We start from the raw sequence: 22,837 nt of genomic DNA, 5'->3' as shown, positions 1-22,837 counted from the left end.
CTTTGGAAGAGCAGGCAATGCTCTTAACCACTGAGCCATCTCTCCAGCCCTGAAAATGGGACTTTAGGGTACAATGTTATGATTTAAAGTGATGTAGTTGACAAAGGGTGGAGCTATGAAGACTGAATAATTTATAATCAAGACGGAAACACATCTCTTTGGGGGTTGTATATGAGCATGTTTCCAGAAAGCTTTAAGCAGGGGAGACCCACTCTGAATATGAGTGGTACAATCCCATGGCTGGGTTCATAGACTGAATAAAAGAAAGCAAAAGTGGCTGGAGAGATGGCTGGCTCAGTAGTTAAAAGTGTTTACTGCTCTTACTAAAGGTCGCAGACAACAGCTCACAACTCAGCTCCAGGGGATGACACCCTATTTTGACGTTGGTGGGCTCCTACACACGTGGTGCACATATATGTACTCAGGCACTAAAATAGACTCACTAAGTTTTAACGCGGACCTTATACCAACATGAAAATACTCAATTCATTTTGTGTTTGTCGTGCTGGAGCTTGAGTCAGGGCCTCATATACACTAGGCTGGCACTCTATACCTCCTAACCATTTCCCACAGAATTTGTCCATGTTTTCATAGCAGAAATTCGTAATAATAAAGTAATGGGTTTCATCATGATGTTTTCTAGCAAAATATATACTTAGCTTGTCAAGATTTTTTGCAGAAGCTTTTTGTCTTTTTTAAAAACATAGGTATTTTGCCTGTATGGCCTAGAGTTCAGCCCTCCAGCCTCAATTTTCTTCCGAGTGTTATAGCATTAGGGGCCTGTGCCACTATGCTTGGTTGAGCATCAATCTGAAGTATACTTGTTTTCTGAAGAAAAAAAAAAAACCCAAAGTATCTATTTCATTGAAAGCATCACCAAATGAAATCTTTTTTTTAAGAAATCAGATTTATGAATTCAGTTATTTGCACACTTATTAGTTCTATTCTTCTGTAAAAAAAACTTAGCACACATATCTCATCCTTGTAGGTTACATACAGAGTATAGAAAGAGAGCTCTTAGGTGGCATATTCCCGCCCCTTATTCTTCTTAGACTAACTTTAAATCAGGTACATGTTTTGTTGAGAACCATTGCATTGATCTGAAGGGACTTCAGATCTTAAGACAACAAGGTACATTGTTTTAAAACCTATATGACCACTACACGAAGCACAGTGCTTTACAAAATTGATATTCACACAAATGCTTGAAATTAATGACAAGAGATTCTTATTTCAGTTCTGATGAGATTACATAAGCCATTCAGTATTTTCAGTCTCATACCAGAATTTTTAGTAGAAAGTATCTACAAAACACGGGGCACATAGATATAAAATTAATGCTTGATTCAGAATTTTGTTTTATTTAAATGTGTTCTTCATGCTACAATACAACCCTTCAGAGTCAATCAAATACATGTCAATAGTTCCCTCAAAACTCTTTAAGGCTCACAGCCACAGTTCTAAACCTCTATAAGGCAGCTTCAGTATTCAAAAGATCACAGCACAGTAACTAATTGTGGCATGAAATCCCATTTTTATGCAAACCAAAAGAGGATCAAACTATCAAAAGCCAGTAACATCATTTAGTATGCATATTTCTTAACTCCTTAAACTTCTTTCTCAATGTTGAGAAGTTTTTTTTTTTTTAAACCCCCAGTTTTTCAAGACAGGGTTTCTCTGTGATGCCCTGGCTGCCCTGGAACTCACAGAGATCCTCCTGCCTCTGCCTTCATCGTGTTGGGATGAAAGGCTTGCACCACAATAGCCTGGCCTTTTTAAAAAAAATTAAAACAAAAAAAAAACAACACAAAAAACCTTCCGCAGCAATTCTCATGTCAGCTAGAGCTGGAAATCACGGCTCTTGGAGTATCTAATTAAGCAAAAACATGGTTAATTTAAAAGTACAGCACAGGAAAATTGCAGGCACATGGGGGATAGATTTAGAACCAATACACTCTGCTTTTGACACTTTTTCTCTCTTCCAAGGCTCAAAGATTACTAATAGCACAATTTACACCATAATCCTACCAACTAAGGAAAAGTACCATGGCGAGGGGCAGTAGAATGCTTGTTCATCATGCAGGAGACCGTTCCATCCCTAGCTTACTAAAACAAAGACCCCAGAAAACACAACCTGGACAGAACTTTGTCAACTACCATTAATCAGCCATTGTTATAATACTATTTGCAAGTGAGGGAAGACTGAGATTTTAGGCTTAAGAAAGACACAGTCTCAGGGCACTGGAAGAGGGCAAGAACTTCTGATGCTGGAGTCCTATGGTCCCATCCAGGAAAAAGAGAAGAGGAAAGGTCTGCCCGTGGCAAGGGAGTGAGCACTCAATTTCTAAGAGCCTTGCTCATTTGAGCTCATTGGTCTTCTTTTCCCTTCAAATTTCAGATAACAGAACACCAAATAGGAGGACAACTGTCCCTTACTATGGAGCCCCTCATAGAGGAATCAGGAAAAAAGAGACCATTTTCACTTTGATAGGTTCATGATAGGTGTGCTATAGCAAAGGCTGGTTGTGGTGAAGTTTCACTTCAAATTGCACTGACTGATTTTAGACATGTTTTTGGAATGCTTAACTTCTGCTAAATGTAGATTTAATCCAATATAGTATACCACTTTTCACATTTACTTGTGGGCCCTATTTTCATCACCAAAATATGAGAATAGTCTTACAGCTACTACCAAGGTAATGAGCTATGAAAGTAATTCGCTAGTATTGCTTTGAAAATATACCCTAGGCTAGTAAAAGAAATTCGAACTCCATCCCAAGGCATCGTTTAAATTGGACTCCTCAGTCATCATCTACAGTCGGCTTAATGGTCACTCCTCTTCTAATCTGACCCCAACCAATTAAACTGCAAAATAAAAATAGAAGAAATTATGAGTTGTGTACTACCACACTGGTATCACCACAATCATCTGACAGGTTGCTTTACTTGCCCACCTTCCAAACTCAGATGTGTTCCCAAAGCTGCTTCTTTATAAAGAGCGCCCATACTATTTTCTCAGGTTCTAAACAAAACCTGCTGTCATAAATATACTAGTAAGTTGGGTGTGGTAATAAATTCAAGCATTTGGGAGACAGGAAAATTAGTTCACAGCTATATAGTAAGTTCGAGGTTAACCCAGGTGAGAGGCTCTCCCATCTTAAACAAAAATTGCCGGCTGTAGTGGCACAATGCCAGCAGAGGAAGGCAGATCCGTGTTCAAGGACAGCCTGATCTAAAAGTGAGACCCTGTCTCAAAGAGAAACAAAACCTAAGGGCTGGAGAGATGGCTCAATGCATGGTTAAGAACACTCACTGCTCTTGCAGAGGGCTTGGGTTCAGCTCCTAGTAGCCATATGGTGGCTCACAATCACAGATCTCAACTTCCTCGGGCACCAGGCACACATGTGGTGCACATACATACATTCAGGCAAACACATAAAGTAAAATTTAAAACAAAAAACTACTCCCCAGAAAGGATATATTTGTTTTACTGCTCTAGTCAAAAGAAAAAAAGAATCCACCTACCTGTTCAGATGGTACACTCAAATTACATCTCTAATACATTATGTGTTTGTATGTAAACATGCATGAGTGTGTCTGTCTGTCTCTATATGTGTTTGGTTGTTTTGAAAAGGAGTTTCACTATGTAGTTCTGGATGTACAAAGTTGCTTTGTAAATTAGGCTGCTCTTGAACTCAGAGGTCCACCTGCCTCTGTTTCCCGTGCTGGGGATTAAAGGCCTGTGCCACTACATCCAGCTCAAATTTGAAAACAAATCAAACCCACTTCTCTATACTTATCTTTGGGAAATGCTTTCTTTTCACTGACTGCCTCAGTAGATCAATGGGCTTTAAATAACATCATCCGGGAAAATAAAGAGAACCACAGGAACACAGTCTATAAGCAGACTGCTCTCCACCGCAGGGCCTTTGATAGCTCTGGTGATGCACGCCTTTAATCTCAGCACTCAGGAGGCAAAGGCAGATGGATCACTTTGAGTTCTAGGCTAGCTTGGTCTGTATAGTGAGTTCCAGAGCAGCCAGAGCTACACAAGGGGTAGTGGTGGTGGTAGAGATAACAAAACGATTAACTTTTGCTAAATTGCAGTTACAATTCAAATCAATTTTAGAGAGCATGCAATGAGAGACAGTCATCTGCACAGTATCAAAGAAGGGCTGACAAAGGAAATAAGCAGGAAAGAACAGAGCCAAGGCACAGCGCGATAATTATGAAGAAAACCAGGCTGCAGGATAGTCTAATTTAGACGGCATATTTTTGACAAAACAACAGAAAAGGCTAAATGGACCAAAACTGGCTTCTAGAAAGATCCCAAATATTCACAAGCAGTGACGAGATATTAGAAATTCTTTAGCACAGCACTATGACAGTATTCAGAGGATCCCTTCTGCCTGAGCCCTTAAGTAACAACAGATGAAGGAAAGCAGGACTTTGTGTCAAATTACTTGTTTGCCCTGGCTGTCCTGGGACTCACTTTGTAGACCAGGCTGATCACATAAATCCACCTGCCTCTGTCTCCTAAGTGCTGGGACTAAAGGCATGCACCACCACTGGCTGGCATGTGTGAAACTCTTAAAAAAAAACTAATTTAAAAAAAGTAAAAAGTTTTAATTCCAGCACTCTGTGAGTTCGAGACCAGCCTGGTCTACAGTGCTAAAAACCAAAAAAAAAAAAAAGTAAAGTCCTGGGCTGATAAAAGATGGCTGAACAGATAAATGTACTCAGCACCAAGCCTGACTACCTGAGTTTGATCCTCAGAACCCATAGTGGAACAAGAAGTTGTTCTCTGACCTCCATATGTATACTGTGGCACGTGTGTACTTCGATTCATACACACATTAAAAAGAAGATCATTTAAAAAGGGTGCTTGCTGCAAAGTCAGACGACCTGAATTCAATCCCCAGAACCCACATGGCAGCAGAACCAACTCCACAAGTTGTTCTGACTGATTCTTTCTCTCACACACTAAATGGAGGGAACATTATAACTCATTATTTTTTTTATAGGTTACACCTAAAACAAAGGGAAGCCAATTGAAGTATTTGTACTAATATAAAGGAATACAAATCAAGGCTATAATACAGCTTCTAAAACCATTCAAACAAAAAAGTGAGAGCTGAAGCCACACTGTTGTATTCAAGAAGCATGTGTGTGTGTCTCACCAAAATCTTAAGCTGTTTAGACAAAGGTAAACAAACTTACCGCCAATGTTTCTCAACTCTTCGGCTAAGAGCAATTTTTTCTCCTACTTCTGTGCACACAGGATTAGTCAAAACAATCTTGCCCAAATCAGCCTTGACAGCACTAACTCTTCCTCCTGTTGACAGGGATCCTATATTGACCATAAGCACTTCATTCTTAGACAGCTTTTGGACCTAGGAAAGTAAACAAAGGGAAAAACAAATAAGGAAATGGTCTCTGAAGAGTGTGAAGACTTTTAATCCCAGCAGACAGAGCTCTGGAAGTCCGAGGCCAGCTTGCTTTATAAAGAAAGTTCCAAGACAGCAGGGGCTATGTTAAGAGACCCTGCCTCAAAAACATACCAAAACAAATAGGAGCTGGGCAGTGGGGGCACACACCTTTGATCCCAGCACTCAGAAGGCAGAGGCAGGTGGCTCTCTGTGAGTTTGAGGCCAGCCTGGTCTACAGAACACATTTCAGTACAGCTAGGACTCCAGAGAAACCCTGCCTTGAAAAAACAAAAACAAGAAAACAAATAAAACCCAAAACAACAGTTTTTGTTTCAGTAGGGATTTTTAAAAAAACAACACAAAATTGATTGCATGAGAGCTGTTTTTGATTTTTTTCAGGAAATTAATTTACTTATAAATTAACTACACATTAGCTATAAAAGACCAAAACTCAAAACTGAGTTCAGCATTGTTGTTGGTGTCTTTCTGAAAACGAGTCACACTAAGCACTTACCTTTGCTGCTTTCTTGTCTCCTTCAGTTCGTACACCCAGGAGACGTCTCAGCAGGAAATAGGAAATTTCCAGTTCTGTGAATATTTCAGGTAAAGCTCCAACTGCACCAAGCACTTGTCCCACCATCCTGTCAGCTCTGCACAAAGTGGGGTCGATCTTTGTTCCAACTCCTAATATAAAGCAAGAGTATTTGGCCTTATTTCTTACCTGAAACACCTCTGGAGTGATTTGTTTGAAAGACTAGTTAAACAAGCATAAATCGATACCCCTTTACACATACTTCCATATTCACACACATAAATTAAGCTTCACAAAATTCCTGCTTTATTTCTATATCATTCATTCATTGGTTTCTCTATGTAACAGCTCTGGCTGTCCTGGAACTGGCTTTGTAGACCAGGCTAGGCTCAAGTTCAGAGACTCGCTCACTTTGTCTCCTGAGTACTGGGATTAAAGGTGTGTGCCACCACGGCAGAGCTATTTTTAAGTTATGTATATATGTATACTATCTGTGTGTGGATCCGTGCCCGTAAATGTGGTGCCAGAAGAGGGCACTGACTCTCCTGGAGCTGAGTTTCAGGTGGTTCCGAGCAGCTCTGCCTGAGCAGCGGGCGTTCCTCACCACTGAGCCACATCTCCAGTCTTTAGTCCAAGGGTAAATTATGGACTCTCATTCAATCTTGCCCTTTTCTCAGTAACCAAAAAGTTTTAAGAAATTTAAAAACCCTTAAATCAATCCAGCACCTCCTGCATGGTAGAGGTTCTCTTATTTGATGTACCACCACCTTGATCTTTTCTTTTCTTTTTTTTTGAGACAAGGTCTTACTTGAGAAAGGTCTTATATCTCGAGTCTGGTTATGCTGTCCACACTGGTCTCAACTTTCTGTGCTAATGGCAATCCTCCTGCTTCTGACTCCCAAGTATGTGGGACCACAGGTGCTCACTACCACACTTACTAGAAGTTATTTTCTTTCATCGCCACCACAGTATAATTAACATTTTTGAGTAACTTTACACTTGTGAAACACACATAAAAGCACCCACTATAACCAAGTGTTTCACCAAACAGTAAACCAGGCACTCACTCTAGTGCAAACCTGTAGTAGTCTCAGCTACTTGAGGACCATTTGAATAAAGAAATTTAAGGCCAGCTTGGGAAATATAGCAAGATAGTAACACAAACCTAAATCCTCAAACTATATCTAAGTAGTTGGCTGCTTTGAATGCTAGGGCCGTCAAGCTTATTTTCTGCCAGGCCCGGTGACACAGACCTGAAATTCCAGCTACTGGAGCTAGTGAGGCAGGAAGACCTCAAGTTCTAGCTCAGTCTGGGTAACCTTGTAAGAGCCTTTCTCAAAATGAAAGAGTGGGGCTAGAGACATGGTTCAGTGATTGAGAGCACCCACTGGCTACTCTTCCAGAGAACCCAGCTTTCAATTTCCAGCACCCACACAGCAGCTCACAATTGTATATAACTTCAGTCCCAGGGGACCCAATGCCTTCTTCTGGACTTTGAGTACCACACACCCATGTGGCGCGCGCGCACACAAACGCGCACACACACAGGCAAAACACCTATACATAAAAATAAATAAATAGTAATAATTTTAAAAAAAGAAAAAAGAGGGTATATAAGGTATACCTCAGTGGTAGAGACTCTACCTAGCATGTTCTAGACATTAGGTCCAAACTCTAGGTCTTCAAAACAAAGTAGTCAAAAATAATTATTGCTATTAAGTATTTAGCCACCAAAACATACCTTAAAAAATATTTTATTATTTGCTTGTATGAGTGGGTGAGCAAACACCTTTACCTGAGTCATACTGCCAGCTCCAAAATGTATTCTTTGTTTCAATTTTCCAAGATGTACCAATAAGGTCAGGTGTGGTGGTACACCTTGAAGTCTAGCACTTGGAAAGCTGATCCAAGAAAGTTGCTGTGAGTCCTAATATAGCCAAAGATACATGGCAAGACCCTATGTCAAAAATTAAAACAGGATATGGTGGCATACCTTTAACCTCAGCACTCAAGAGGCAGAGGCAGGTGGATCTTTGTGAGTCTGAGGCCAGCCAGGCCTATGTCGAGAGACCCTACCTCAAACAAAGAAACAACAAACAAACCCCAAACAAACAACCAGAAGGAGGCAGATAGAGAGATGACTCAGCAGTTAAGAACACTTGCTGCTCTTGCAGAAGACCTGGACTTGTTTCCCAGAACTCACATGGCAGCTCACGATCACTGAAACTCCAGTTGCAAGGGGTCTGACAACCTCTTTGGCATTCTTGGGTACCAGTACACAGTGCTCAGATATATATGCAAACAAACTCATACACATAAACCAAACAAACCTTACAATCTATTCTTAATATTTCTTATGAAACATGTCACGAATCTCCACAATTAAGAGAGAGATGACAGGGAAATGCTTACCAATGAGACCACCTGGGGCGGCATACTGAAGATCATTATGTTCCGCAAACAGTGATACAATTTTGGAAAAGATTGGCTTACACATGAGCTTTCCTTCACTATCTTTGGAAACAATACCCGGTCTTACTTCTATCTCCTGGCCGACCTGTAAACACATAATTAGCAGTGAGAATTACTACAGAACAACATATTTACTATTTACCTACTAATGTTCTCACAAAAAAGACCACAAGAACTAAAAAGGTACTCTTTCCTCTAATTTCAAGATTACCCCTTTTATTTACTTATTATTTTTATTGACCTGCAACTCACTATAGGTAGAACATGCTGGCCTTGAACTCAGATACCAAGATACCAGCCTGCTTCTGGCTCCCAGCTGTGCACCACTATGCCAGGTTAAAATTACTTTAAAAAAAATTTTACTGCCAGGCGGTGGTGGTGCATGCATTTAATCCCAGCACTCGGGAGGCAGAGGCAGGCGGATCTCTGTGAGTTTGAGGCCAGCCTGGTCTACAGGAGCTAGTTCTAGGACATGCTTGATAGCTACTGCAAAACCCTGTCTCAAAAAAAAAAAATTACCTTTTGGTTTATTTGAGCCTGGTCTCTCTGTAGCCCTGGCTGTCCTGGAACTCATACTGTAGACCAGGCTGGCCTCAAACTCAAGAGATCCACCTGCCTCTGCCTCCCAAATGTTTGATGTGCATCACTACACTCAGCTTTTCTTTTCCCCAGTGGAAAAAACTGATATAGAGGAGACAGATGGCTCAACAGTTAATAAGCACTTGGTGCTCTTGAAGAGGATTAGAGTTCAGTTCACAGCAGCCACATGGTAGCTCACAGCCATCTCTAACTCCAGTTTTAGGAGACCAACACCCTCTTCTGGCCTCCATGGACACATGCATATTCGGAGACAAAATACCCATAAGTATAAAATAAAAAAATCCAAAAAGTTTTAAAAATCAGATCAACTTAACTGTTGCAATTTACTAAGTAAACCTGTTGTCATATAAAACACGCTCCACCTTCACTAGAGAACTCTAAGTTTAGAGGTCAGACAGCTTCCAAAGACAAAAACAAATCTGTATCCAATACCTGATAACATGAAGAAACATTTTTTAACTGAGTGTAGTGGTGCAGACCTTCAGTTCCAGCACTCTGGGAGGCAGAGGGAAGGGAATCTCTAAGTTCGAGGCCAGCATGCTTAAGACAAGTGCGGGCTGATGAGCTGGCCCAGAGGGTAAAGGTGCTTACCACCATGTCTGAGTTCCATCCCAAGGAGCCACTAGACGGAAGGAGTCAAGCCCTGAAAAGTTGACTTGCTTTCACCTGGGTACTGTAGCACTCGTATATACACACACAAAACAAACAAATACACAGCGCGACAATTCCAAGCCAGTGTACCTTTAAGACTCCTTTCAGAATACTACCGCCAGCTACACCTCCCTTAAGGTCATCAACTTCACAGCCAGGTTTGTTGACATCAAATGACCTGATAACTAGAAAAAAAAATTGAACACAAATTAAATCCATTTCTCTTTTAGATTCAGAAGACACATTCTTTTAAAACTTAACTTTTCCTAAAAAAATCTAGTATTATTGCTTTAATGCTTATTGAAGCCTTACTTGTGAGTAAAAAAATGGAAATAGCCCGAAAGTACATTAAGAGCAAAAGTATTTATGTAATGAGCACAAAAGTCTTTTCTTTTTGGTGAGGGTCATCATCTCCTATGTCTCATAACTATTTACACAGCATTTACAACAAATTAGCTATTATGACTTAAGGCATATACAGGGACTGGGAGTGTAGATCAGTGGTAAGCCCTTGCCTTGTAGCAGCATCAAAAAAGTCAATCAAGTGCACAGGAGACTGTACATAGACACTCGCAGTACGCCACTTATCTTGTGCTTCTGAGAGGGTGTCTGACTTTGTAGCCCTGGCTGTCCTGGAACTCACTCTGAAGACCAGGCTAGCCTTGAACTCAGAGATCCATTTGCCTCTGCTTCCCAAGAGCTGGGATTACAAATGCACCACCATGCTTGGATTTTTATATATAGGATTTCTGTATTATATGACTTCTACTATACAAAATAACTTTTAAAAAATTATAAAAAGCAATTCTAAGACTACTATTCTTAGGTCACCCAAGAGAACGTTCCCCAATAATCACACAAACAGCTCCAAATGAAGGCCTGGAAGGGCCCAAATACCTGCTTTAAAAGTGTTCCTATATCTTTGAGCATTAACCACAGCCCAGTGAAATTGAACTTAGTGGTTTTTCAGTAATGGTACAATGACATCATTTGTATGGAACTATAATGCCCCAACATGATGTACTTCCCTAGAAACTACTGTATTATTCCATGTTGGCTACTTAAAATACCATATATAAAAGCACAAAGAATTTCTTTTGTACTCAAGGCTCTGTCACCCAGCAATATAAGACATTATTTCAAATAGGTTTTATGGATTTATCACCTCTGCAGAAAGAGAAAGTATTAATAAACAGCCTTGAAGGAGAAGCACTAATGTCGAAGAGTTCAGTTAAATATGACTCCTGCCACTTACCAATGAGACGGGGCTCTGAAGTAAAGTCTCTTGGGGGCACCGGTATTTTCTTCACTATGTACTCACAGACAACTTCAATATTGTATTTCAGCTGAGCAGAGATTGGAATAATTGGCGCTCCTTCTGCCACTGTTCCTACATTAACAAATTTCAGAAAGAACAAAATCCTTGGGTCTTACAAAACTTGGTCTATACAGCTGCTGGACAAAGTAATTAGAGCTAACAGAGGAATAAGCATTCCCACACAAATGCCAGTCAGCAAGTAGAAAGTAGTCTATAGAAATATGACAATATTTATCTTTAACTCCCCAAAATGAATTCATTGTCCTCTAAGGGGACAACTGCTAAAATTCTATCAATGGGTATATTTAACAGAGGCAAATGCTATGTTTAAAGGAATAAAATTCGGGGAAGGAGCTCTTTACAAGCTCAAAGAATTCTAACATGCAATTAACCTTTCCATAAATGCCAAGAGTAAATTACAGACTCCTTGCTGATCAAAGACTGCCTGGCATATATCACAATTAAAAAAATTAATCATATGTCAGAAAAACTGGTCAAAGAAATAGACCAAAATAATTAGATTTTAATCAAAATGAATAATTTTTTTATGCTGAAATTAAGTTCCCAACATGAAAAGGCTAAAATAATTAAATGTCAACAGTAATATGCATCATGTCTTCTCTGAAAGTGAAACACGCCATGGTATTAGAGAAAGGAACCCTGCAAAAAGAGGCAGGGTCTCTCTATGCAGTCCTCGCTGGCCTGGAACCAGCTATACACACCAACAAGCTGCCCTTGAACTCAGAAGTCTGTGCACACCTGTGCCTCTAGGGTCCTGGGATTAAAGGCATGTGCCATGAGGCCCAGAAGAAAGATTGTTTTTGAAATGTTTTTATTCATTTGTCACTAAGGATTGGGAGGCAATGATGTGAACTCAGTACCCTGTGTATGCCAGATAGGCCCTCTACCATTGAGCGCTACTCTAAATCCTTCGGATTTAAAAAACTTAATCTGGTAGCACTTCCCAACTTCAGTTTTAATTTTGTACATTCAATTCAGAAATAGATATTTATAGTCTTATCAGGACACTGTATCAAATCACTAACTAGTAGCAGGTAGAAAAAAAGAGAACATTTATGATACCTAAATTGACTTTGTTTTAGATGATGTACTATATTACCTTTCAAAGTGATCCTCTGATTTAAGTTATTATAGCTTCTTACCTTGTACAAATGCAAGAATCTGCTCATATTGTTCCTTAGCCTGACTTTCTTTTACCAGATCAATTTTATTCTGTAAGATCAAAATATGCTTGAGTTTCATGATTTCTATGGCAGCCAGGTGTTCAGAAGTCTGAGGCTGAGGGCATGATTCATTACCAGCTAGTTGACAGAGGATAAAAAAAGATACATAAGATTAACTAGAAATATCTAGACCATGCAATTTCAAAAATAGAAGATTGTTGGTTGTGAGGAGCTGGAGGGAGTGCAATCGGGCAATGACTTCTTAACAGGCATCACTTTTGTGGTGATGAAATTCTGAATGTACTTCCATTCACTGAGTTGTCCCCTTTAAGTAATGAATGGTAAGCTTTATATTATGCACAAATTCTACCAACTTTGCTTTCACCCTTTATCTGCGCTTACTACAGCCTCCCATTCTCGATTCTAAGCAAGAAGTTTCCAATGAACAAATCTGGCTTCAAGAGCTCTTTTGTTTAGGCCTTCTAGCTCAGTCTAGTCTAGGGTATGTTCTGGCACAGTCAAGCTCCTAGGAGGCTCAACCTCCTGAGATTAAGGTTATTCCTTAACCAAGAAGAGCACTGTGAAGACAAGCAACAGTGCATACCATAGGCAAGATTTGCTCACCATGCTAGCCATCACTTTGCCCAGCCTGTTCATGTGTCCTGTACTATATCCTCTCGCATGCCTAAAAGCACCATATCCATACCTATCAAATCTCTTATTAGCTCACATAAGGAGGCACAACTAACTTTGGAAACAGCCATGTTGTACTACATCACGGCAATTACTGTGAATAACAATCACACCTCTACATGAAGGGACAACACACAACATACATATATGCTTTTTTGGATATTGTCCGACTTCTCAGAAGCCATAACCCCAGGACTTTTTTGCGGAGTATTTTGGCTGTAGAAGGAAATGTCATTCTGGATGACACATTCCTAGTAATGCCTCACTTAGGTAATGGACATAGCCTCCAAAGGATTTAGATCTTCCTCACATAGTCTACCCAAATTAGTTCTTTATTGGTTTGTCCAGATCAGTTCTGATGATTTTACCTATCAACAGAAGAGCTGCATCCATCACTGCTGCGCCGTTCAACATTGTAGCCATCAAAATATCATGGCCAGGACAGTCAACAAAGGAAACATGCCTAACAGTTGAGAAACAACAATCAGCCTTAAAACCAATCAAAACTAAAAGCAAGGCCAGGTGGTGGTGGCGCACACCTTTACTCCCAGCTCACAACTGTCTGGAACACACAGTGAATCCGGCACCTTCCCACAGAGACACATGCAGCAAAACACCAACGCACACACACAAATTAAATAAATAAAAAAAAATGCCAGGTGTTGGTGGCACACACCTTTAATCCCCGCACTAGGGAGACAGAAGTGAGGATCTTTGTGAGTTCGAGGCCAATTTGGTCTACAGAGCAAGTTCGAGGGCTGGTTCCATAACTACTGGGAAACCCTGTCTCGCAAACAACAACAAAAACCACCACCACCACCAGCAACAACAAAATGATCACATTAAAGTATTTATCCTGATTATTGAGATTTCTTGACTTCTCCTCCATCTTAAATTTTGGGCCTGGGATGAAGATATGACTCTACCCCAATCTAAAATGGTCTTATGTATGGACTTGCAATCCCCAAAGACATTAGTAACCAGATACGAGCACCCTCTGGTAAAGGACCAACATGTGTGATCATATTCAGAAAACTGTTGGGAAGCTCAGTGGTGGTGGTGCACGCCTTTAATCCCAGTAATCGGGAGGCACAGGCAGGCGGATCTCTGTGAGTTCGAGGCCAGCCTGGTCTATAAGAGAGTTCCAGGACAGGCTCCAAAAAGCTACAGAGAAACCCTGTCTCGAAAAACCAAAAATGAGCCGGGCGATGGTGGCGCACGCCTTTAATCCCAGCACTCGGGAGGCAGAGGTAGGCGGATCTCTGTGAGTTCGAGACCAGCCTGGTCTACAGAGCTAGTTCCAGGACAGGCTCCAAAGCCACAGAGAAACCCTGTCTCGAAAAACCAAAAAAAAAAAAAAAAAAAAAGAAAAACCAAAAAAGAAAGAAAAAAAATAGTTTGGAAACGAGTCTATTTATTTTAAAGAAGTAATTTAAAAACTGGCTTCATTCTTTCTAATCTAGCAAACAAATGACACTGTTGAAATTCAGTAAGCTGTATTTTCTCTCCCTTCCTTTTTTGCTTATGCAATACTTGCCTTAAAAAAAAAAGAATTAAAAAAAATTTATTTTTATTTTACGTGAGTAAGTGTTATTTCTGGTACCCTCAGAGGCCAGGAGAGGGTGTGGGATTTCCTGGAAGAGGTGTTGGAAATGGCTGTGAGCCACCAAGTAGATGCTGGGAATTGAACCTGGGTCCTCTGCAAGAGCAGTCAGTGCATTCAACAGCTGAACCCTCTCCAGCTCCCTCATGCAACTTTTCAGTTTGTAGAACTTTTTCTAAGTATTTAAAATTAATTGAAAAAAATATTTCAATTGTCATCATTACATAAAATAACATGAAATAATAGAAAAACAATGAAACCATTCTGCAATTAAGTTTATAAAAGCACAAAACGGAGACTTAAAAAGCATAAAGTACCTTTTAACATAAAAGTTACCTGACTAATTTGAAGTTCCCTTTGGTCCCAGGAATGTCTGTGGGAAACTCATCCGGTGTACTACTGCCACATGACCTGTAACATTCTGGTCTAGGACAACTTGGGTCATCAAGTTTATAAATCTAAAAGTTTCAATGTAAAAGAGAAAAGAAAACTGGATTTGTTACCTATGCAACAACCAAAGTTAAATGGTTTCTAGTTTCATGGTCCATAGATCACCTTGGCATTGGCATATCCAAGCTTGATGGTAATGTTTCTTTCTAGTTCATTTTTGAATCTGACGGTGTGCACTCCAGAAATAGCCTTTACTACAGTGGACTTCCCATGAGCTACATGGCCAATTGTACCTATTGACAAAGCACAACAAAATTACCTTTTGCACGCAAGTACAAACATTTCTTCAAATAGCACTGAGTAGAAAACAAAAAATACCCGGCCAGGCGGTGGGGGCACATACCTTTAATCCCAGCACTCAGGAGGCAGACGCAGGCGGATCTCTGTGGGTTTGAGGCCAGCCTGGTCTACAAAGTTAGTTCCAGGACAGTTAGGCTAACAACGAGAAAACCTGTCTTGGGGGGAGGGAGGAAGGAAACCAGAAAACTAAAAACGGTAACCATAGATATCAAGGTAAAACCAAGTGATAGAGCTAGTGACATGGCTCAACAGGTAAAAGCACTTGTCACAAAAGCCCCAAGGCCTGAGTCACCAGAACGGAGAGAAGCAGCTCCTGAAAGTTCTCCTGACTTCCACACATGTGCATGGGGACACGGTCACACACGGACGGACACACACACTAATAATAATCACAATGGAGCCGGACGATGGTGGTGCACGCCTTTAATCCCAGCACTCGGGAGGCAGAGGCAGGCGGATCTCTGTGAGTTCGAGGCCAGCCTGGTCTACAGAGCTAGTTCCAGGACAGGCTCCAAAAAGCCACAGAGAAAGCCTGTCTCGAAAAAACAAAACAAACAAACAAACAAAAAATCACAATGGAAATAAAACTGTTTAACGAGAATTCAATTTTTCCCTATCTGCTCTTTCCTATTATAAATTTCTTCTCAGACTAATTTTAGTATATGTACTTGAGAGGAAGAAACAGGGTGGACAGTTTGAGGCTAGCCTGGACAATGTAGGAAGACCCTGCTATAAAACTTGAAGAAAAAAAAAATACTCAAAATCTTGCTTATCAAGAGCCAGGGGCATGGTGGATCTCTGAGTTCAAGGCCTGCCTGGTCTACACAGAGTTCCAAGACAGCCAGGGCTATAAAGAGAAACCCTGTCTCAAAAAACAAAACAAAAAATCTTATCTATCAAGAAACATTGAAGCATACCTAGTTAATATGACAAACTCCTGCACAACAAAAAAGAACACACTCATAATCATAGTAATTCAGAAGTCTGAGGCAAGGGGATTGCCTTGAGTTAGAGGTCAGCTTGAGCTATACAGTGACTACCAAGCTAGTCAGGGTTGCATAGCGAGTGTTAATGCCAATGGCGAGAATTAGACCACTACCACTCTTGAGCCAAATTCGAAACAAGCTTGCCTCTTATTGGGGTGCATCCAAGAGCTGGCCTGCAACTGCTCCAAAGTTGGTTAGAGAGCAGCCCTGCCAGGCGGTGGTGGCACATACCTTTAATCCCAGCACTTGGGAGACAGAAGCAGGTGGATCTGTGAGTTTGAAGTCAGCCTAGTCTACAAGAGCTAGTTCCAGGACAGCAAGGACTGTTACACAGAGAAAACCTGTCTCAAAAAAAACCAAAAAAAGAACAGCCACAAATCCTCTTTTAAGGAGCAAAAATCCCGGAGTAGTTTTACAAAAGGGAGATAATGGGGCAGTAAGGAAATACAAATAAAAAAATTTAAAAAACCATGTGGTCACCCACCATGAGATTAGGAGGGGTCAAGGAGGGTCTGGATGGGTCAGGGTATTCTCAAAATAAATCAAGGCCATGGGTTGGGGAAGGTTAGGTTCTAGGAAATAGAGCTACAAAACTCTCACAGTGAACAGAAAGTTATTTTTAAAAACATATAATGGCTCCTGCCTTTAAAACAGAGTCAGGCAGGTTCCTCACAAGTCTGACTCCAAACTAAAAAAAAAAAAAAAGGAAAAAAACCAGACCACACCACATTTATACTCAAGCAATATGCCTCAACAGTTCTAGGTGCCAATTAGGGGGGGGAATTCTTCTTAATTATAGCCTATATATCAAATAAAACTTCTATAAACTGTCCTTGTATGACAACGCATTTTCACTTCAAACTTGTACTACCGTATGATTACACACTGCTGAGTACTAGTTTACTGTCGTAAACTTTTCATACATATATCTCCAAAAAAAAAAAAATGAAGTAACCCTTTGTTCACAAGGGGTCCACAGCTTTCTTTGTGTTACTGTCCTACTCAGGCCAACCTCCAAGGAAATGCCCACATTCTTCAAGTAACTGCAGAAAAGAAGACATTAAAATTACTTTTAAGTCAAGTGTCCGAGCTATCTTACCAATATTAATTGTAGCTTGTCTGCTGATAACTTCATGTGAAAGTGGTGTCAACTTGGTGACGTCCTGCAATAGTTCAAAACACAAAATCAATATAAACCAGAAAATCTTCCTTGACTTGATAGTCCCCAGACCTAACTCTGTCCTGTATAAGCAGCACTTTTCTCCCGCTGAAGTGCTTTGTCCCTTAATGGCTAAGATTGGGAACCTTAGGAGCCCCTTCACTGTCGCAAGACAACACCGTTCACTAAGAAAGGTCTGGAGATAAGAGGCCATCTAATCCTGGAGCCTCAGCAAGTCCTCAAGGGTCCAGCACAGTGGGCAGTGTAATCCGGTTTCCAACTCTTTACAGACTTAATGACAATCTCGTGTAGGCCTCCAGCTTAATAGGTAGCCAAAAATAATCTTTAACTTCTGATCTTCCTATCGGAATCTCTTAAGTACTAGGAATTACTAGCGTGCGCTTATGCACTTCTGGGGATGGAACTCCGGGATTGGCGCCTGCTAAATATGAACTCTACACAGGGAGATGCAACCCCATACTCCTTAGTTATATTTATCATCAAAGCTTAGCCACACACTCTAGGAGTTCCAAGTCTCACAATCGTTCACCAGTTTGGGGACTAGGCAAGGTACTGGCGGCGGAAATGGCACGCCTTAGCCTTAAAGGGTCCAGCCTTAGGACGGCTCCTCTCTCCCGCGCCCCAGACACCAGGGCGGTGTCTCTTCGCCACGCCCTCCGAGAGTCCATGACCTCCCCCGAGCTCAGGGTGCATTCCCGCCGCAAATCGAGAACTCACCAATGTGGCGAGATCCTGTCGGGAAAGATGTGGCTGCCCGAGAGTCACTCCAACCTCACCCCCCGCCATCTTGCTCAGAGAGGAAGGAAACTGTTCGGCAGCAGCCTGATTTAACGCAGGTCCCCTTGGGCGGAGCGAAGAAGGAGCGGCGGGAAGGTGGACTACGGCCCAGACCTGGTAAAAAAGATGGCAAATGCAGCACTGATCTCACTGCTTGGACTTTTCTGTTTGAATTTTCACAGGAACTACCCGCACCCTTACTCACAAACACGATACAATGTTTTGGAATGTATTCCTTGCAGTCCTGTTAGATTTTTTTGTGCAGGCAAAACTGAGGACAGCTCCAGGTTAGCGCATCTCCTGCTCCCCCCTCCTTGAGGGGAGGGTTATTAGTGCGACACAGCGCGCTGGACAGAGAAGCCATTTCCGTTTCCTTTTGGTGCCGGGCGGAAGAATTTCGCGGCATCTGGGCTTCTCGCCTGTGCTGTAAAGTCAGAAAGTGGAAATTTCTCTTTTATTTTATTTCATTAATTTATTTACTCGTTTTTTCCTATTTCTGTAACCTAATAAAGCAATATCAGCTCGGAATCCTCTTCCGCCTTGCTGGGGCTCTGGGTCCAGAGGATGACACCGCGTGGTGAGCTCGCCACGCTCAAGCCTCGCGGTCCCTAGGGAGCTCGGACAGAGCGCCCTCGCGCGGAGGCCTGGGGCTCAGGGGCGTACCGTTGGAGGGAAAAAGGCCCTCCCTTGTTCCTTGGGAGAAGTTTCTAGGGATGGTGAGGTGATGTTAGTCTCATCCGCATAAATTTAGCTTCTGGAAGCCAGCTGCCAAAAGAGCGTCCGCACCTTTTTTTTTTTAAAGCTGAACCTAGGAAACCCTCTTTTTTTGCATCTGTATTTAAAATTTTAAATATCTTCGAGATCTTACTTTCATCGTCTGTTTAAAAAGAAATGATATTTTCTGTGAGTGCTGGCGCCCACGTAATCTCTGCACTCGGGGAGGCGGAATCAGGAATTTATGAGCTCAAGGCCAACCTGTGTCGCGTACCCTGTCTTAAAAAAGGGAGGTGGGGGTGGGGTTAAGAACATAGTTTTGGCAGAAAGTGGTTTCCCTGGCATGTGTGATGCTCTAGGTTCACCACTAAAAAGAAAACGATTTTTTTTAATTCTCTCATTGTTTTTCTTTTGAGACAGGCAGGCTCTTATATATCCCAGCTGGTCATGAACTTGCTTTGAATCACAGGATGACCTCGAACTTCTGCCTCTCCTGCCTTCTCCTCCTCAATACTGTGATTACAGGCTTTGATGATGTGCCTGGTTCATTGGGTTCTGGGGATTGAACTGAGAATCTCATCCATGCTGGGTAAGCACTCTATTAACTGAGCTGCACCCCCCAGCCCCATCTTGCATTTTTTTTTTCGAGACAGAGTTTCTCTGTGTAGCTTTGGAGCCTGTCCTGGAACTTGTAGACCAGGCTGGTCTCGAACTCACAGAGACCCACCTGTCTCTGCCTCCCAAGTGCTGGGATTAAAGGCGTGCATCACCACTGTTATGGATTTGCTGCAGGTTGCTGTGGGGTCGAGACTACAGGGCAGGTCCACCAACTAAAGTGGCGGCTGGCTGGTCCTGGCGAGCAGTGTGGGCAGGCAGTGGGTGGGAGGCACAGATGCTATGAGTCTCCAGGACTGCTGGGGACTCGAAAGCAGCCAGGCCCAGAGACCACATGGCTGGGAAGGTGGCTGGTCCTCGGCGGCAACAACAGATAGGCAGCGGGTGGTAGACACAGAGATAGGCACATCGTGTAGAGTAAAGTTGGAAATTTATTAGGTGGCTTATGGAGGGAAAGGAAAAAGGGGGAAGGAGGGAAGAGAGAGGAGAAGAGTAGAGAGGGACAGAGAAGGAGTGGAGGCCTGGGAGAGAGGCAGAAGCTGCCTCTTCGAGAGGGACAGGAAAGAGAACTCAGACTGCGAGCAGGAAGGAAGACCAGCCTGCCTCAGGGGATGGGGGAGGGAGTGGGCGTGGCTTGTCTCTTAAAGAGACAGAAAAGCCTTTACTACCACCGCCCAGCTCCCATTTTGCCATCTTGCATTCTGAACAAGTTTCTGTTTATAAACTCACCCTCCCTTATCTTTTTCCTTTTTTTTTTTTAGTCAGTGGCTATTTGTAACTCCAAATAACTTATTTTTTTCTTTTTGGTTTTGGTTTTTCAAGACGTTTCTCTGTGTCGCTTTGGAGCTGTCCTGGAACTCGCTCTGTAGACCAGGCTGACCTCGAACTCACAGAGATCCTGCCCTGCCTCCCGAGTTCTGGGATTAAAGACGTGCGCCACCACCTCTCGGCCCAAATAAATTTTTTTAAGATTATTTATTTTGTTTATAGATCTGCCTGCACATTTGCCTAAATGCCAAAAGAGGGCACCAGATCTCATTATAGCCTATATGCTTGGAGAGATGGGTTAGCAGTTAAGAGCACTGGCTGCTCTTCCAGAGGTCCTGAGTTCAATTTCCAGCAACCATGTGGTGGCTCACAGCCATCTATAATGAGATATGGTGCTCTCTTCTGGCCTGCAGGCACACATGCAGGCAGAACTCTATATACATAATAAATAAATAAATCTTAAAGAGAGAAAAGGAGGAGGGAAGGAAGCACCACAGGGCAACCAGGCATGGTGCTGCATGCCTTCAATTCTAGCACTTGGACCATGCAGTTGAAAGCCTTTCTTGGTTAAGTAGACTTTGAGGGCAGCCTGGACCACATGTAACCTGTCTCAAAGAGACCAAGCATGATGATGATTAATTGTGAAAGCTCAGGGTAGAGTGCTCTCCTGGCATGCATGAAGCCCTGGATTCATTTCCCCGTGACAGCTGTGGTGACACTCCCCTTAAACCCAGCACTCAGGAGGCAGAAACAGGGAGATTTCTGAGTTCCAGATCCTGTCTCAAAAAAAAAAAACCCAACCACAGTCCTAGCACTCAGGAAGCAGGGGCAGACAAATCTCTGTGAGTTTGAGTCCAGCCTGGTCTACAGAGTTAGTTCTAGGCCAGCCAAGGCTAAACAGAGAGATCCTGTCTCAAAACAACAAAACAAACAACAACCAAACAGCAGAGCATAACATCTATTAATAAAATATTAAAACCCTTATTAAAAGGATGAAGCAGGCTGGGTGGTGGCGGCTCACACCTTTAATCTCAGAGCTCCCAGGGAGAAGCAGGCAGATCTCTATGAGTTCGAGGCCAGCCTGGTCTTCTGAGTGAGCTCCAGGATAGCCGAGGTTACCCAGGGGAACACTGTCTCAAAAACAAAAGAAAAAAAGAAGGCTGAAACAGGAGCATCACAGTCTTGAAATGAAATGTCCCCAACTAAGCCGGGCGGTGGTGGCGCACGCCTTTAATCCCAGCACTCGGGAGGCAGAGGCAGGCGGATCTCTGTGAGTTCGAGACCAGCCTGGTCTACAAGAGCTAGTTCCAGGACAGGCTCCAAAACCACAGAGAAACCCTGTCTCGAAAAACCAAAAAAAAAAAAAAAAGAAAAGAAATGTCCCCAACTAAACACTATTTTTGTTTTATGTGTATGGATGATTTTTCCCACATGACCTTCTTACTACATGCAAACCAAGTACCAGTGTTGTACAGAAGAGGGGGGGGGTCAGATCCCTTGAAACTGGAGTTTCAGTTGTATGCCGCACCAGCCACATGGGTGGGAAACCTGGGTCCTCTTCAAGAGCAGTAAGTGTTCTTAACTACTGAATTATCTATCACTCTGGCCCCACAGTTTTAATTTGCATTTTTTCCTGGGTTTTCGAGACAGAGTTTCTCTGTAGCTTTAGAGCCTGACCTGGAACTAGCTCCTGTAGACCAGGCTGGTCTCGAACTCATAGAGATCTGCCTGCCCCTGCCTCCTGAGTGCTGGGATTAAAGGTGTGTGCCACCACCGCCCGGCCGTCATCACACTTATATAGCAAGTACTTTTTACCGCTGGGCCATCTCCCCACCTTGGATCCTAGCTTTTAATGTTTGTATATATACTTGTGAGTGTGGGTATAGGTCATGAAACTAGAAAAGAAACCACAAGGGAGAGAAAAGAGCTATTGAGGAAGGGAAGAGGAAAATAGGACCCATGTGGCATGCAAAAAAGAAGCCACAGAGATGGAAGGTTACAAGGGACAAGGGCAGTGGGTGGGGAAGAAGAGCAGGGAGGAGGATCAATAAGAGCAAAATATGTTTGAAAATACCATAATGGGCCTGTAAGATGGCTCAGCTGGTAAAGGAGCTTGCTGCCAAGCCTGACCACCTGCGTTCAATCCTCAGATCCCACACAGTAGAGGGAAAGAACTGACTCGCCCCAAGTTGTCCTTTGACCCCCCCACAGGCACACACAGACACATGCACGCAAACACACACTAAATACATACATACATGCATACATACATACATACATACATACATAAACTAGAGCTGGAGAGATGAATTAGTAGTTAAGAGTACTTGCTGTTCTTCAAGAGGACCTGAGTTCAGTTCCCAGCACTCAAGTTGGGTGGTTCATAACCACCAGGAACTCTACCTCCAGAAGATTGAATACCCTCTTCTGGCCTCCACTGGCACAGCAGCAGACCCTCCTCACACAGACACATCCATATGCATAACTGAAAACAAATCTCTAAAAATCAATGAATAAAGTGTAATAAAATATTTTTAAAAGAAAATGGCATAATTAGCCAAGCAT

General features: G+C 42.3%; 1 protein-coding gene across 1 annotated transcript; it reads right to left on the bottom strand.

The window, feature by feature from the left end:
- Nucleotides 1-886: 886 nt before the first annotated feature.
- Eif2s3 (eukaryotic translation initiation factor 2 subunit gamma) lies at nt 887-18,734 on the bottom strand. Its single transcript, XM_075956611.1, has 13 exons — nt 18,381-18,734; nt 18,116-18,289; nt 17,318-17,381; nt 15,038-15,165; nt 14,819-14,940; nt 13,248-13,342; nt 12,166-12,324; nt 10,940-11,074; nt 9,775-9,869; nt 8,374-8,518; nt 5,944-6,113; nt 5,221-5,393; nt 887-2,865 (listed from the first exon to the last, which is right to left on the bottom strand). The coding sequence occupies exons 2-13, from the start codon at nt 18,182-18,184 to the stop codon at nt 2,802-2,804; spliced, it is 1,419 nt and encodes a 472-aa protein (XP_075812726.1). The 5' UTR covers nt 18,185-18,289; nt 18,381-18,734; the 3' UTR covers nt 887-2,801.
- Between the last annotated feature and the right edge of the window lie 4,103 nt (nt 18,735-22,837).

The sequence above is a fragment of the Microtus pennsylvanicus genome, chromosome X (assembly GCF_037038515.1).
Source record: "Microtus pennsylvanicus isolate mMicPen1 chromosome X, mMicPen1.hap1, whole genome shotgun sequence".
NCBI classification, from domain to species: domain Eukaryota; kingdom Metazoa; phylum Chordata; class Mammalia; order Rodentia; family Cricetidae; genus Microtus; species Microtus pennsylvanicus.
Note: the sequence above shows the minus strand (reverse complement) of the source record. Positions and strands in the feature narration are given on the sequence as shown.

Excerpts from the sequence above, each read along its gene's own strand:
- Eif2s3 (XM_075956611.1), bottom strand. The coding sequence starts at position 18,184 with ATGGCGGGGGGTGAGGTTGGAGTGACTCTCGGGCAGCCACATCTTTCC. Across the intron at positions 15,166-17,317 it reads ACAAGCTACAATTAATATTG|GTACAATTGGCCATGTAGCT; the intron begins GTAAGATAGCTC and ends CTTTGTCAATAG. Across the intron at positions 8,519-9,774 it reads TTCTGAAAGGAGTCTTAAAG|GTCGGCCAGGAGATAGAAGT; the intron begins GTACACTGGCTT and ends ATGTGTTTACAG.